This window comes from Chanodichthys erythropterus, chromosome 6 (genome assembly GCF_024489055.1).
Source record: "Chanodichthys erythropterus isolate Z2021 chromosome 6, ASM2448905v1, whole genome shotgun sequence".
NCBI classification, from domain to species: Eukaryota; Metazoa; Chordata; class Actinopteri; order Cypriniformes; family Xenocyprididae; genus Chanodichthys; species Chanodichthys erythropterus.
This window is the reverse complement of record NC_090226.1, coordinates 7,043,969-7,061,953: the sequence shown is the minus strand read 5'-3', so window position 1 is coordinate 7,061,953 and position 17,985 is coordinate 7,043,969. Positions and strand designations below refer to the sequence as shown.

Here is a 17,985-nt window from a genome sequence, read left to right as displayed (position 1 = left end):
AGACCATCACTGAAATCTTGTAACGGAACAAAACCAACTGTCATTAAAATCTAGTAAAAGAACAAAACCGACTGTCACTGAAATCTTGTGAAGGAACAAATCTGTCTGTCATTGAAATCTGGTAGAGAAACGAAACCAATTGAGATCTCGCAGCCGAACAAAACCAACTGTCACTGAAATCTTATAATGGCACAAAACAATTTAGAAGATTAAAAATAAACACACACAAAAATTATTCTAAGATGATACACAAATCCATCAAGAATCAGCACATAAATCTCAACAAAGGTGACAATCAATAGTATCATGCTGCAATGCATGCTGGGAAGTTGAACAATTGTACCCCCGGCATGCATTAGAGCATGAATAAATTATGCAGCTGAATTGTCCTGTAATTCTAACTATTTGCTTTTTTTTTTTTTTTGCTGTGGTTTTTGTTGTCTTTTATAAGCTTTGTCTGAATATTTTCTTGTCACCATTGTTGAGATTCATATGCTGATTGCTCATAACTGTTTTTGTCATTATAGCTCACTGGTTTCTGTACAGTGTGATTTCATATTGCAGTAAAACAGAGTTTGTAACTCACATGTATTAATGGCACAACACAAACACATTCAAATAACATCACTGATTCAGGTATTTTCATAATGATTATAAAATCTTCAATATGATATAATATCAATTTGATCACATTTCATCTTTTTTTTTTGCTACAAAACATTTCCGGATACACACCACAAGGTAATCGGGCTGATTTTGGAAAATCATATAAGATTTTAAAAAATCTTTTAGTTTGTACCCAGCATATGACTGCGCCTGAAGTAAGTTTTTCTGTTCTCTTCTTTCCTTCAGTGATTCTGCTTGTTAACAGGCTTGTAAATGTTAAGATGATTTTATAAATAATACATAAAGATTTTGTGGCTCAGATAAGGTCCAGTTCATATTTATTTCTTTGCTCTTGGCTGACGTTGCTATGGAATGCTTGTGGCTCAGACAGCAGCGATCCACCCAAGTGCCATTATTCCAAGCCACATGATTTTAATGACAGTTGGTTTTGTTCTGTTACAATATTTCAGTGATGGATGGTTTTGTTCTGTTACGAAATCTCAAAGACGTTCGGATTTCAGTCTCAGTCAGTTTTGTTCTGTTATTAGATTTCAAAGATGGTTTGTTTTGTTCCTTTGTTCTTTACAAGATTTCAAAGACACTTGATTTTGTTCTTTTACAAGATTTCAAAGACACTTGGTTTTGTTCCGTTACAAGATTTCAATAATTGTCGGTTTTGTTCGGTTACAAAATCTCAATGTTGCCTGGCTCAGAGACAGAGTGCAGCGACAGGGGTGCAGCGACAGTTTAGTACTGTAACAGAACCATCCTTTAAACCGAGGTCCTGACTTGCTTTGGTCGTTACACGTAACAGTTAGTTAGAAGAGCAGAATATGTGGGAGAGTTTTGCTATAGTGTGACTATACTGTATTGCAATACAGGTGGTAGCTCATTCTGAGGTATATTTTGAGCCACTCAGGATGCGCTACCCCTCAATTGGACCAGTTTTATCAAACAGCACAGCACAAAGTAATGCTTCCGTAGCATCCCATGGTCAAATCCTGGCTCACTACCAAAGCTAAGCATGCTCAAGCTAGGTTGTGACATGGATAGGAGACCTTTTTGAAAAAACCTGATTGTCATTGGAAGATGCTTTAGTGAGGCCAGCAGGGGGTGCTCACTCACTCACTGGCCTCTCCTAAAGTCAAAGTGAAGTGATGGGACCACTACACTGTAAGAAAAAGCATCCTTTAAAGCGAGGTCCTGACTTACTGTGGTAGTTAATTGCCACTTTAATTAGTAATTTGAAGTTAATTAACCCCACTAGAACATTCTCAGAACGTCCCCACTGGTGTAAAGGATGTTGCCTGGTAACGTTCCCAGTACGTTCAGAGATGTTCACGATGTGGAGTTCTTTTAAAGGTTGGGGGGACATTATTTGGTGAACCTTCACAGAACATTCAGGACGTTCTCTGAACATTTAAGGAACCATATCTTATTTGTGATGTTCCCAGAACATCCCTGCTGTCCTTGTCAAAAAATTTAAGTGAAAAATAGCTCAACTGACTAACAAAAGTGGCTGTTCAAACAAAAACATTTTTTTTCTTAAAAGTATTACAAAAAAAAAAAAAAAAAAAGCACTTTACAACTACACAATCACTGCTTTTAAATAAAGCAACATGCAGCAGAACATCAATGTTTCTGGACTCATCACTGACTGAAGCACAGACTCTCTCTCTACTCTCCAGCACAATGGTAACCTCACAAAACTCAGATAACAGAAACAGAACATTAAACACTAACAGATCTCTCTAGAGATCAGCATCTTCACTTATCACAAATCACTCTGACTTTGTTTCTTTCATACAAATCTTCTTAATAAAGTGTTGATGTTTTATTGAAAATAATAAAAGTTTGAAGTCACCGTTATGGAGGTGACTTTCTTTAGGTGGGCTCCTGACCCTTGACATTTTAACTTTAAGTTTTCTCCAATCATTTTAACTGTGTGTTTGTAAAATACATTTATTACAAAAAGATTGTGAGAAAATAAGAAATCTGATCAAATGAATTTGGTTGCCTATTGTTGATGATTTCATTACATAGTGGTCTTTGGTCTCTGAATATTGTATTCCTTTCACAATGTTGTAGCCCTATAATACTGCATAAAATACTGTCCTGCTTTGATATTTAGAAAATTGTCATTATGCAGAAATTATTTGAAGAGGATCGTGTAGACTCACACAGACATCAAGGTTCAGCGGATGAACCTCAACAATGGTGACAACATTTTCATCTCAACAGATCAGCTCTGAGCATCACAAAACAAGCTACTGAAGTCACAAAAAAGATTTTTGTTTATTGTCACCATTGTTGAGGTTCATACGCTGATTCATGCAAAACTAATGCAAAACTAACAGTTAACACACTCAGAGCTCAGAGGATCAGTGAATCAGGACACTCCATGACTGAATCACCATCATTAAATAACCAAATTCATCTGTTCAGAATTTATCTTGCAATGTTTGCTGTAACAAACGTGTTTTGGAAATACAGTTACAAGAACCAGAGAAAATTTAACATTAAAACATCAAGAACCAAACGCTCATCTTTATAATGGTGACTTATTTTCTATAAAACATCAACATCTAACTTGTCACCTGGTAACGTTCCCAGAACGTTCAGAGACGGTCACGATGTGGAGTTCTTTTAAGGTTTGGGGGACGTTATTTGGTGGACCTTCAGGGAACATTCAGGGAGTTCTGGGAATGTTTAGGGGACTATTCCTATAGAACATTCTGTTACCTTCCCAAATGTCCTTTTTGTAATGTTCTTATGTGACCATAAAATAACCAAAATAGAACATCCTGAAGTCATATAAGGAACCTTAAACTGCAGCACTTTCATTACCAAAAGAGGACGTGTTTGGAATGTCCCTAATGTGAAGGTTTGAAATTTTCGTCACCATTAGAGAACTTTTAGGGAACATCGCCTTCTACGTGGGAAGGTGGTAGCACATTGTGATGAGGGTGGTTTCACTACAGTAGGTGTGGAACTGCCAAATGACTAAAGAAATGTTATCAGCAAGATGGTATAAAATCGTATATGTCTTGTCTATTACCACCCACTGCTGCTCACACCAACAGCGGAAATAAGGCAGTTAGAAGAGCAGAATATGTGGGAGAGTTTTGCTATAGTGTGACTATACTGTATTGCAATACAGGTGGTAGCTCATTCTGAGGGATATTTTGAGACACTCAGGATGCGCTATGCCTCAATTGGACCCGTTTTATCAAACAGCACAAAGTAATGCTTCCATAGCGTCCCATGGTCAAATCCTGGCTCACTATACTGAAGCTAAGCGGGCTTGAGCCAGGTTATGGATAGGAGACTATGGCAAGCCGTTTTGACTTTTATTCACATCTCAGGATATGAATTCTTGATATCAACAATTCAATTCTTGATATCAGGAATTACATTTCCACTAGTAACAATGTTCATTCTTGATATCAACATTTGAATTTCAACTAGTAAAAACTAGAATTCTTGTATTTTCACTAGTGAAATGTCACCAGGCTGCCATTCAAATTCAATTGTTGATATCAAGAATTGAGTTCTTACTAGTTGAAATTCCAATTTCACATATCAGAAATACAATTCTTACTAGTAAAAATCATAATTTTTTATATCAATAATTACTTTGTTACTATTGCAAATATCTATTCTTGATATCAATAATTTGATTTCCACTTGTGACAATGTTAGTTTCTGATATCATGAATGTGATTGTTACTAGTAAAAATGTTCATTTTTGATATCTGAAAATGTATTTCTGACATCAGTATAATTTCAGATATGTAAAATGGCTTTCAATCACATTCATGATATCAGAAACTAACATCGTCACTAGTGACAATCAAATTATTGATATCAAAAATGAACATTGTTACTAGTAACAATCACATTCATGATATCAGAAACTAACATCGTCACTAGTGACAATCAAATTATTGATATCAAAAATGAACATTGTTACTAGTAGCAATTCAGTTGTTGATATCAAGAACTGACATTTCAACTAGTGACAATTGAATTATTGATATCAAAAATTATGATTTTTACTAGTAAGAATTGTATTTCTAATATGTGAAACTGGAATTTCAACTAGTAAGAAATCAGGGGCCGTTTTCACAAAACATCTTAAGGCTAAAAGTAGCTCCTAAATTGCCGATTTAGGAGAAACTCTTAAAAATAATGGGCGTGTCAGTCCTAATTTTAGGACTCCAAATTTTTGCTCTAAGAGTGTTTCACAAAGCATTTTAGTGCTAAAACTAGCTCCTAAATCTGTGAAACGTTAGGAGTAGTCAAGAGGACTCCTAAATCACTAAGACCAAATCACAAACAGTCCTAATCCACCCAAATACACTGAACACCATTGAGGGAATAGCGACAGAGCCTTAGGTGCTGAACCTTTTCTTCATAAATGCAATAAAATGCAATGAAAAAAAAAAAAAAAATGGATTTATAGATTTAAATCTATGATGAGATGCCAAAAATTAATCTTTAACAAATAAATAAATATTGTCTGATTACCTGTGGCAGTGGTTTTCATGGGTTCACACTTACAAATAATTTAATAGAGTAAAAAAAAAAAAAAAAAAAACCTTTATGGCAAAAATATGTCAACGTTTTATTTTGACTGTGGGAACATTTTTATTAAAAAAACATTTATTTTGAATAGGGCAACATTTGTATTTTAAAACCTTTATTTTGATATGGAAACATGACACCTCATTCTACAATATTTCTATGATTAAATTGCTGACTCCTCCCCCATCAGCCAATCACTGTGTGTATAGTCCATAGCAACGAGGTCAACCCCGCCCTTACTCTTAGCTTAAGACTTCAGTCTATTCCTTAGTAAAAGTTTGTCTCAGCAGCTTTGTGAATAGGTTTTAAGAGAAAACTCTTAGCTAAGAACTTTTACTGCTATTTAGGAGAACTCTTAGTGGTAAGATAAAATGTTTTGTGAATACAGCCCCAGTTCTGGATATCAACAATTGAATTTGAATGGCAGCCTATGGTGACATTTCACTAGTGAAAATACAATTACAGATATCAAGAATTCTAGTTTTTACCAGTGGAAATATAATTCTCGATATCAAAAATTAGCATTTTAACTAGTGAAAATTGAATTGTTGATATCAAAAATTAACTTTGTTACTAGTGGAAATGTAAATCCGGATATCAAGAATTATTTTAACTAGTGAAAACTGAATTGTTGATATCAAGAATTCATATCCTGAGAATGAATAAAACTCAATACGGCTTGCCATAGGAGACCTTTTTGAAAAAACTTGATTGTCATTGGAAGATGCTTTAGTGAGGCCAGCAGGGGGTGCTCACTCACTCACTGGCCTCTATGGCTCCTAAAGTCAGAGTGAAGTGATGGGACCACTACACTGTAAGAAGCATCCTTTAAAGCGAGGTCCTGACTTGCTGCAGTCATTAAATGCCTCTTTAATTAGTAATTTGACCTTATTAATTAAGATGGTAGCACATTGTGATGAGGGTTGTTTCACTACAGTAGCTGTGGGATTGCCAGATGACTAAAGAAATGTTATCAGCAAGATGGTATAAAATCATCTGTGAATTTGAAAAATCCACTAGCCGGGACTTGAACTGGGGTTGCTAAAAACACAATGATATTTGTCAGCTTGCTGCCCATTAGGCCTTTGGCAGCCGCTTACCAGGTGATAAATATTAGAACCTCATTGCGTAAAATCTATGAGGGGAACAGAATCCGACGGCAAAAATCCAGCTGTCAGAATGCATTCCCTCACCAATATGATGAGAGATGTTGATGAAGTGACTTAAAAGATGCTGATTTTATTCTGTGTGTGGATGGAGCTTGAAGGCAAATAAAGAAATAAATCATGAAGACATGCCCAGTTTACTGATCTGACGTGCTTACCATAGTAACTTCATACATTAAAGTGTAATGCTTTAGGAAGATCAGCCATCCTTAAACACAATGGGTGGAATCACAGGTTCAGGCAATAGTTCACACTTTTTCCTATACGTAAATTGGATTGCCACATTTCAGCTTTGCATCACAAAAGCATCCACGTTATTGTCCGCTAATGTTTTTGTGTGTGAGCCAAATCATCCAAACACCTCTAATCCAACCTAATGTGTCACAGATTTGAGTGAGAGGAAAATAAAGAATGAAGACATGAATGGGAAGATTTCACTCTAATTACAATAAACACCTTGACAGTGGCATCAACCCCATGTGGCTTTGTATTGAATTAGTTAAGAAACAGAACTAAGTTTTTTTTTTCTTTCAGAAAATGCACAGGAGTCATTCCACAAAACGGGTATAGTTTGGACTTACACATTTTTAGATTTTTTACCAAAATGTATTACTTTTCAGAACACCCCACAACATTAATTGCATATTTAACTTCCAGAAAAGCATAATAATCCATCTCAGGCATCAAATCCCTATTCTTATTAGTCATTATTTTAAGTTATGGACACTATGGGAGCTCTCTGAATATTATTATAAAATGTATTTGTGATAAAATCAGCATTTTCCTATTAATCAGATGTGCCTCAAACGAATTCAATAATTGCAAATATAAAAGTTACATAAAATCTGACACTTTTGCTATACTAAAGTCTGAAATGGGCACTTTGACAGCAGCCTCGTCATTTTTGATCAAAGGCTTAACTTCAGAACTTGAACTAAAATCAGTATTCTTATGATTGCTCTGAACATTTCAGACAGAATTCAACTAATTTTAAAATGCTTTTTTATAAACTTGTGTGACGGGGTTGTGATTTTTGCCCAAATTGGCCTCTGCTCGAATAAATGGAGAGCACATGGCATGCATGATATTCAGAAATCATGAATAATGTTGAAATAACAAAGATAATTTTCACAAGTAATAGTTTTCCATCTTTAATTGATGTAACGGGGTTGAGTCGTTAAGCTTGACAAACACAATTTCACAACATAATTTACTAAATTATGTGATTTTAATGGATACTATTATGAATTTACATAGAAAAAAAAACATTACCAGCAAAAAGCACAGACTTTTTTTTCTCATTTTATTATTCATATACCAAGTACACTTTCATAGAAGGCATTGAGGGACATGACAAAATAGGTGGTCAACTGAAAAAAAAAAAAAATCATTTCTAATATGAAGATAAAATGTATGTCATGTTTTTAAACATTATTTCAATTAATACAAAAAGCTTTTAAAAATATATTTGGTGACCCAATAGATAAAGTACACTGAAAAAGGTCAGAGGGACCGGTTTCGTGGAATGGCTCACAAATGGAAAAAATAAATAAATAAAAATCGGACGTTGCAGCGTTTTCTCCGACCGCCAGAGAGCGCTGCTCAACGCGCTGTGAATCTCACCGACTCTTCTGAATATCATACGGACACACATGGAACATTCTCAGGGAACATTTCATTTATGTTGTTAACAGGGTAAGTGAATCTGAGGTATGCGTTTCTGGATCAGCAGTACATCTTTAACATATTTAAAGATGCGAAAATAAAGCAAGTTTCTCAAATGATCTACCTTAGGCGAAGTCAGCCTCATGTGCTCGTAGATTAAAGCTGGCGGTTTTCTAATGATTCAACATTGCTGCTTAAAGGTATAGGTTCGGTTTTTTCAAGCTTAAATTCGACTTTTATATTAAAATGAACAATAAGGCTTCAATTAAAAAACAACTTGTATTGTGCACCCATCAACAACAACACTTTAACGTCAGGCATTGCCTTTCCTCGCTTACATACAAAGAAACAACAATAACACTGAAAGTAAGTAAGTAATAAAAATACTACATTAACTTTAAAATAATACATAACTATATAAAGTCTTAAATTATTGTTTTTTATAAATTTAGATAGATAGATAACTTATATCTTGTTGCAGACACTTAATAACGTGATTATCGTCTTCACTTGGATATTTTCTGTGGTACTTTTGGATTATTGAATACACTCATAATTTGAGAGAGGGTGGAAACGAGCGCTCAGATTTCAGGTGAGCTCTGATTGGATTGCGCCGCGATGCTGCGCTGTGATTGGCTGAGACGCGCATGCTGGAACGACACAGACTCACATAGGCGCTTGTCTGCAGTGAGGGGGCTCATGATCTGGAGTTTGAGTCACAAGAGCCACATCTGCACAGTCTGGATTCTACTGATTTTTCTTCACAACAAATGTAAGTGCAAGACAAGAGTTCTACATTTGATCAGCTTCATGCATGATTTTTATCTGGTAAATGTTACTTATGTGTGTTTTCCTAATTATTCAAGTGCATAAATCCAAGTTTTATTGTTATTATTTTAAATATTGACTTATTTTACTTTTGCAAAGCATGATGTTTCATAAAACTTTCTTTTTTTTTTTTTTTGTCTCAGGTGTATTTAAAGTTACTGGATTTTTATTTGATTTTCATCATTCCAGAATCATGGTAAGCATTCCTCCAAATCACCACAGTCATTGGGCTTTGTCTTGTTAATTACAATAGATTGTTTACTCTGTAGAACTACACTGATTGGTCATCACTTTACATTATGTGCAGCAAAGGATTAGTTACTGTGAAGAAATGTCCGTTGCTGAAATTTTAGCATATGGGATGACATCTGCACCTCATGCCAATCTGTGCATCGAAATAATGCTCAACCCCGTGTGCATGCTGTTATTGCTGCATTCACATGATGCTGTTTTGTCAATTTAGATACAGATTTCAGCAAATACATGACAAATAGCACGTTAAAAAGCCAGTAATGTTTCCCAAAGATGGAAGATTTTGTTGTTAAAATGCATTTGGGTGCATGCTTCCACAGCCAACATGGCAGTAGCATTGTTTTCAAGTTGCTTATTGTCTATAAAGAACCTTTTGAGATTGTTAATCTCAGACTGATGTGGTTATATTTTAATTTTCCATATCTAATTTTTACTGTCTTTGAATGATGTAGCTTCACTCTTAAAATCTCTATGTAGTTTGTATTGAAATTGCAAGTTACTCACTCCATCTTTTTCAAACGAATAAGCTATTGCTCTTCCATTTCTTGATTATGATTTGTGTGTATGTTTGTATACATGTATCTGACAGCATGGATGGAAGGTGGGGTAATTACTCTATTGAAAAGATGTATTCCAGGTGTGGCTAGTAACAGGTTTATTTTAACTGATTGGTAGTAGTCATCCATCCTTTTTGATAGCTGGGTGTGAGTGTGTCCACACGATGTGCTTTCATCGGTTGTTCAGTTGCCCTCACCTGGAATAGAGTGGTTTTTCAGCTCCTCCAGATAAATAGAGCCATGCCCTCTCTGACAGTGCTGGTGCAGGTCCAAGCCTGTTAAAGCAGCACGATTAGTCAGTCACAGGAAAACAAAACCAAAATGGAGGGTGACCCAAATTTAATTTATTGGTGTTTATCTTCTAATTGTTGCATAAGCCTAATTAAAATATATGTTTATGCATTTTAAATTGTTTTAGTCTTACTGTTTCCTTCTTGTCTCTTTGCAGTTGTGTCTACAGGAGTCAAGCGACTGTCTGCGGGAACAGATGCGTTATATGATGCGATCCTTGCAGGATCTAAAGCATTTGCGGCGGAGCTGCGCAGCGCCCCCTGTTGGACCGCCGGTGAGGTTGCGTGCTTGCAAGCAGTTGATAGCCCAACGGGAACGCCGAGCACGGTTGAGGATCAGCGACGCCAGTGAGGCAAGCAGTTACGACTCTGCCTGCTGTCTGTCTAGCTCTCTGGAGGAGGAGGACTCTGCGGGCGGCCCATCGGCTGTTAGCTCACCGAGCAGCGAGCGCAGTCTGGAGTTTGATTCGGGTTACTCTGAGGCCTCCTGGCAGGATGAAGGAGTGGTGTTACGGCGCACCAAAAACATCCGCGTATCTTCGACCGCGTGTCTTCGCACCAACCAGGTGGCCAACACCCGAGTGCGTCCTAAGTCCACTTCCGACGCTTGCCTGGAAAGTTGGACGTCGTTTGAGACCACAAGTGACCCGGAGGACTGGACTACGTCACTACTCACCCGCGGGCGTAACCGGCAGCCGCTAGTTCTGGGAGACAACAGCTTCGCTGATCTCATTCAGAACTGGATGGACTTACCGGAATGTCCGGAACAGACAGAACAAAAGCACAGTTCGGGACGCAGTTTCGCTAAAGACTTCTTGGTAAATGTCAAACGGAGGATAGCCGGGATTTCACGGAGTGCTGACGGGCGAAGAAAGTCGTCAGATGGTACAAAGCTGAGCAAATCAATTATGGCTCCCAAGCGACTTTCTTGCCAAGTTGATGTACAGCACAAAATGCCATTTTTCTATAAATCCCACACAGGTCTGAACGAACTGGACACAGATTTCTTCCAGTTTACGGCACTCATGAAATCTGGAAGCAGAATGCCCATTGTCTGTAATGACATTATTGGGTACATATGACTACAGTTAGGTCACTAAAAGCTCTCAGACTGAATGGACAATATCTCCAGGAGAGACGAATTATTTTTTTTATAAAAAGCTTTGTCCGTAATGCTATGTAAAATGTACAAAAATAAAAAAAGTCATACAGTCATATTGGTCATTGCTTTGCTATTGGTGGCCGCCTCACTGATCACTGAAGTGAAATTCATGCAGCTAAAAGGATTTTTTGTTTCATTATCACAAAATAAACCCAGACAGGGTCCAGAGATGAAGACAAGGGGTCTTATATCACTCTGAATGGGTTTATTTTGTGATAATGACCCAGATGAATGTACATTATCAAGCTTATGCCTGTCATACAAAAAAAAAGTACACTACCATTCAAAAGTTTGGGGTCAAAGTTTTTTTAAATATATATATTCAGCAAGGACACATTACATTAATCAAAAGTGACAGTAAAGACATTTATAAAGTTACAAATGATTTCTATTTCAATTAAATGCTGTTCTTTCAAACATTCTATTCATCAAGTAATCTTGAAAGGTATTAGGGTTTCCACAAAAATGTTAAACTCTTTTCATCATTTTATAATAATAATAAGATGAAGTATAGTTTCTTTAATAGCAAATCAGCATATTAGAATGATTTCTGAAGGATCATGTGACACTGAAGACTGGAGTAATGATGCTGAAAACTCAGCTTTGATCACAGGAATAAAATATATTAAAATAGAAAATAGTTCTTTTAAATAGTAATATTTATTTTATTATATTACAAAACTTGTTTTTGAATATGCAGTGTCTGTACTTGTTCAGTTATATCCTTTAACCAGTTTTTGTTATTGTGAACAGCTGAAATTATTTTTAGCAGCTTACAGCAGTAGACAGGAACGCGGTGTTCCTTGGACTACAAGTTCTTGCTTTTTGGCGTCTCTGGAGTGGAAAAAAGCAGAAAGATCTTTAGTAATGGCAGAGAGGCTGTATCAACACAAATATCTCAGGTGGCCCCAGCAGCATGTGTTAAATGAGGTAACCCTGCTTGTGTCCCTTTACGACCGAATAGGGAAAAATCTGCAGCAGCTGGTTAGAAGGTGAAGATGTTGACTTCAGCTTCATTAAGCTTTAGAGTGCCTCAGTTATCAGACTAATGCAACTTGTGCCAGCTCATATGGATAATAAACATGTTTATTAGACTTATTAATCATTTTTGGTTTGTTTAAAAGACTTGTAGTCACAGACGGTGACCGCAGAGTCATAAAAGAAAATAAAACTCCTGAAGGCTGTTCTCAGCGTATGACCTCAGAGTTATTATTTGTGAGATAATACCAGGAATTAATGACAAATCTGTAACAGCCCAGCATATTTGTGCTTCAAGTTTTACTGTTAAGATCTCAACTGACCTCAGACCAGCCAAACAGATATACTGTAAGAGGAGAGAGAGAAATACTCAGTCCAGTATGTTGTTCATCTTGGCCTTTGTGTGGAAAAATTGAATTATTGCGAGAGTAAAATCAGGCCTTATCCCTAAACATTCTTAAGTTACTGTGCTTATATAAAAAAAAACTATATTTAAGAGCTTTTCATTTTCCATTGAGGTTACATGGAACAGATGGACCAAGTTGCTGGTGTACAAGTGGAAACAGGGAATTGCACTTAGAGCTTAGAGGAATACATAACAGCCAACAAATGCCTTGCCAGAGGTTTTAAGAATATCCAGAAGCCTCGTGCTTCACTCCTTGGAGAGAATTTTGGCAATGTGACTTCAAAATACATCCAAAATGATTCAAAAAACTTAAGGAGATGAACAAAAGATTCATAGAGCCAAAGACATTTTTCTACATGCAAATATATATATATATATATATAATTTGTGCTAACCTTTCCTCCTATATATGTTTATAATTAATATTATTATTTTATTTGTAGTTTAATATTTAGTAAACAAATGTTTTAGTTTTTGTGCAGTGTTCAAAAATGTCACCTTTCCTTTTTCTCAGCCGACTGTAGATGTGTTTATAGGTTATGTTAAAGGTCCCAAAAATTATCTATGTAAATATGTGATCTCTTGTAACTACACATATTCAAATTCACTTGTTTTCCAGAATGAGAAAATCCTAATTCATTGCATGCAACCATTGCATTTTCAGCATTGCCATTAAGAGAACTATAGCAAGATTAGCGTAAAATGTCTTCTATTGTCAGTTATCTTTTAAGTCAACTACTGTCATGGTTTGCAACAGTTTGAAATGCAAATAAATCTTGTATAGCTAGTTGGTTAAACTGGTTAAACAACTGACATGTTTATAGCTAACTTCCTGAATTATAGCACATCTAGTTCAATGGCACAGACATTTGAATGTATCTCTACATTTTCCCCTTGAGTACTGAGGTTTGTTGCTGCCAGAGTAAAGTTTAGTATGTACAACTGTACTGCACACTTGCAATGCATTCATCAGGCATTTGTGTACTTGACTGCTTGTTTCTAGCCTAAAGTCTGACAGAGTCTTATGTTGCCACCACATTAATTTAGTTGTAATGACTGAAATGTGAAATGTTAGTACTGTAAGATTCCTCACATGTATGGAAGCTCTATCCATTGGTGGTGTTTGCCTCCTGTGTTTGAAAACACTAAAACACTTGCGTTAAATGTGTGCCAGCTTTTACAGAGTGTAAGTGTGTGTGGAGTGTGTTAATTGAAGTAAACGTGTAAGTGTGTGAAGGGGCCAGATGTCAGTGACTTCAGAGATTGAACCAGTCAACTCAGACCAGATGCACAGAGACAAAATCATCACCGCTGTCTGTGTTGGCAAACACTGTTGAGAACCTCCTCAAATACATCTTAAATTGACAAAGGCACAATACTGCCACCGTCACTGTGTGTTTACCACAATGACTGACTATGTCCCTGTCACCCTTCCCATATTGCTTTGCTTTCCATTAGTAACATTTAAAACATTTTTTGTAAATTTTTGTCTATAGACAAAATTGCCATATGGTCCATTTTATAATAAAACATTGCTTCTGCAGTCTGTTCTAAAATCTGCTTATTTTCCAGTGTGTAAATAACCGTTGAATTCTCAATGCTGGTTGAGAAAGGTTAAACACATTGTGAACATCTACAATGGAAATGTGGGCTGACTCTGGTGGTCATGTACCCAACAATAGAGTCTGAAGTGAGATAGTGGACAAGATGTGCTGCATTCCTGCCAACAACAGCCAATAAGCCAAACAGCATTTCAACAGCATCTGATGACACAATGATGTCACTTTTAGACCGATGTCCAAGTGTTAACGCCTGTGTCAATGGGGCAGTTGACCTCCAATGGTAAATACCCAGCTTGTCTGTTTATTAGGTTTAAGAACTGTTAAAGGGTTAGTTCACCCCAAAATGAATCAATGAATTTTCTAAAATGTTCACCCTCATGTCGTTCCAAACCCGTAAGACTTTTGTTCATCTTCGGAACACAAATGAAGATGATTTTAATGAAATCTGAGAGATGTCTGTCCGTCCATAGACTGCCTTTGCAACTTGGAATTTGACGCTTCGAAAAATGTTCATAAAGACATCTGAATTGAGCCATTTAGTCCAAATTTTCTGAAGAAACTCAATCGCATTTTATGATAAACAGATTTAATATTGGCTTTTATTCACATATAAACATTGATCATATAACGTTAATAGATCAACTGAACCTTAATGACACAGGAGAACAAACTTTTTGAAGTGTCAAAGATCTAGTTGCAAAGGCAGTTCATGGACAGTATGCTGTCAGATGTCATCGAAAAGATCTTCATTTGTGTTACAAAGATGAACGAAAGTTTTACGGGTTTGGAACGACATGAGGGTGAGCAACTAATGACAGAATTTTAATTTTGGGGTGAACTAACCTTTTAAATAGATTAAGAGAAGTAAAAGGAAGTAAGGGGAAATCACTGTTCTAGTGTAACGGGTGTTTTTTTTTTTTTTTTTTAATACATTTTTTGCACACAATGGAAATTGTGGGTGTTTTCCCACAATTCCTTTGAAACTGGAAAAATAAGCCTCAAAACTGTCGTGATGCACCCAGGAAATGTGATTGAACTCCTTGGAACGCGGATACATTTCCAAAAACATGACTGGTGAAGTAGGGTGAATTAAAAGCAAGGAGGGAAACATGTCTGGACTCGCCAACTAATACTTGTCTGTGTTTGCGCCAGCTGTTATTCATGAAAAGAAAACTATCCTATTTTTTGTGCGTGTCTTTTCTATTCATACACCCCCACTCGTCCCCCTCATTAAAAGCAGAGTTCACCTCCTGAATTAGGATTCTGGTCTATAATAGTCAGTCAACCAGCCGCTAATGGCCTGGCAATGTCAGGAAAATGTTAATGCACACATTAGTGCTTTGTGTGTGTGTGTGTGCAGATGTGTACATTACTGCTTCTACATGCTCTTCACTGGCTAATTAGACATCGGTGCATTTGGGCTCACTCGGAATTGTACATTTCTATATAAAAGCCTTTAAAACACACTCACACACACACACGTTCATATTAGCGAGATGTGCGCTACATTTTTAAAGGAGAATGCATTATATTAATACACTGCAATTATGTTATTACATTTAGAGCAGCAATGCAGTTTCAGTGGTGAACTGAAACAAACACACTGTCAGAAAGACAAAATGTGTGCATTCTGCCTTTTATATGCACATTATACTTTATAAAATATCATAAAATTGGGTAAAATGATGAAACCATTTATGATTTAAATTATGGAATGCTAAATTGTTGTCACATGGCCCGAAACGTAGCTGAAATGTTTCATTGTACTGTGGAAAATAGTATATAAATGAGCAGTAATGTGATGCGGTAACAGCCAGTGAGAATGAAGGCTTTGAAGAACAGGCAAGGCATTCTGAGTGGCATTTGTGATTGTTCATTTTGTTCACAATATGATATATTATGCATTGCTGTGATTTATTATAGCATTTTTTTTAGGAATTCAAGAAAAGTTTTCTTGTCAAAATACATTTATTTACACGTATTCATTTAGCTTATTTTCACCTATTTCCACTTATTTTAACCACCAATGCAAAGTATGTATGCCCATATACAAATATTGTGTAAAATAGTCAATTTTTTATTAAATTACACACATTTTAATTTGATTATTTAATATTTCACAAATTAGTGTAAAGTTATGTTAATTGTGTGTTGTGTACCCATTTTTTTACGTTTAGATTTTGTTCTGGAGAGATAAGTTTGCATTTTTGACATGTAGAAGTGTTGCATTGTTAAAAGGATATTGAAATGTTCTTTCTGTCTCTCTCTTGCAGTCACACACATGCCAAGTCATCAGCGGGTTTTCGAACCCAGGTGAATATGATGAATGCCCATCTCTCTGCAGGTCCTCTGGGTAAACAGAGTGGATTCTGGGCAAACAAGAATCAGTCAGGGTGAAGACCAGAGCTGTCACTCAGAGGTCAATCCCTCCCCTCCTTTAGACTACCTTCAGCAGAGAAAAGAACATTTATTTGCTGCAGACAAGATTTGAACAAAGCTGTAATTGCACCACTTGAACATTGAGGGCAAAAATTGTCTCTTTGTGGACATTAAGCTAAGTATGATCACGTTATTACCTCTATGTAGGGTGATTCAAAGACTCATCTGTAACCTAACATTGAAGTTCATGGGAAAAAACGGGCCTGAAGGCAGAACCATGTCCCACGAGGCTTTGCAGCGCTGCTCATGAGTTCTCATGGTCATGAGGAAGGACAAACATGGCCTTCAGGGTCACAGGCCATTTCCCTCTGCTGGCCAAACATGATCTTTCACAGGCCAATAATAAATTGTTAAACACCAGGACAGACTCTGCTATGAAGTTGTAATACTCAGAAACCGTGGTTTATTTTTCTTACATTTGAGAATGTAAATCTCGGTCAGGGTTGGTCAGCAGGGTTAACTGTGTGAATGTTGCTTTGTTTTAATTCACAATCTTCAACGCAAAAGAGTTTCATATCAGTCTCTCTATAATGTCAGACTATAAGCTAAAAGACTTAAGGTCCGTTCACACCAAGGATGATAAATATAGTTCTAATAATCTCTAATTGTATAAGAATAGGGAAGTTCACACCACAGCAATAATGAAACGACAGAACATTATCATTGCAGTCATTTTCAGAACTTGTTTTTCAGCTGATGAATGATAAACACAGCCAATCAGAACACACCAAGCGACCAATCAGAATACACTAAACGACATAACTGCAGTGCACTCTTTCAATAAACAGAATGTTATCTTTGTAGTTATCTTTATAGGTATAGACCTTATTCAGAGCAGGTATGAAAGCGAGGCTGTGAGAAATTGACTTGTGTATTTTCAATGCCTTCTGCTGTAAAAAGTTGTATAAAGCTCATAGATCACGTATAATTTCTACAGCTCATGTTGTCTGGAGTTTTTTGTCTACTTAAATTTCTTGGAAAGATATTTTTGCAGTGTTTCCCGAGCAGAACAATCCCAAAACACATTAAATAACAGTACGATGCTGAAGAGATGTGACAATCCCTTACAGCCTTGCTTTTTTATTCCTGTTAAAAATCAAAGATGGCGCTGATGTGAATAAGGTCTATTGTTCTTTTTGCAAGCTGTTGAAAAATGTAACCAATCACAGACTTGTCTGATGAGCGCATAAATACAGTAGACAATCAGAGGCATTTCAGTTTTTCCAAAAATCATTTTTTATGTTGAAAAGCCAGAATGATTAAAATAAATAGTACATAAAATTACACAAACTACAACATAGTCATTTCTTGATGGAAATTCAAGCATGATTACAGCAACCCACAAGAATTATTTCTCCACTCTCCGAAATGATTTTACGAATGCTCACTTACTCGCACGCGAAAGTCACAGTTCAACATGTAGAGGAAGTTCATCATTTGCACACGCTGACTGCAAATTTTTAAAGGTAGGATATGGGATTTACAGA

At 36.4% G+C, this 17,985-nt stretch overlaps 1 protein-coding gene across 1 annotated transcript; it reads left to right on the top strand.

Annotated features, from left to right (window-relative positions):
* The first annotated feature begins 8,194 nt into the window (after positions 1–8,194).
* Positions 8,195–11,156, top strand: inka1a (inka box actin regulator 1a). The gene is made up of 3 exons (XM_067387179.1): positions 8,195–8,796; positions 8,996–9,048; positions 10,110–11,156. The coding sequence occupies exons 1-3, from the start codon at positions 8,643–8,645 to the stop codon at positions 11,031–11,033; spliced, it is 1,131 nt and encodes a 376-aa protein (XP_067243280.1). The 5' UTR covers positions 8,195–8,642; the 3' UTR covers positions 11,034–11,156.
* The last annotated feature ends 6,829 nt before the right edge of the window (positions 11,157–17,985 follow it).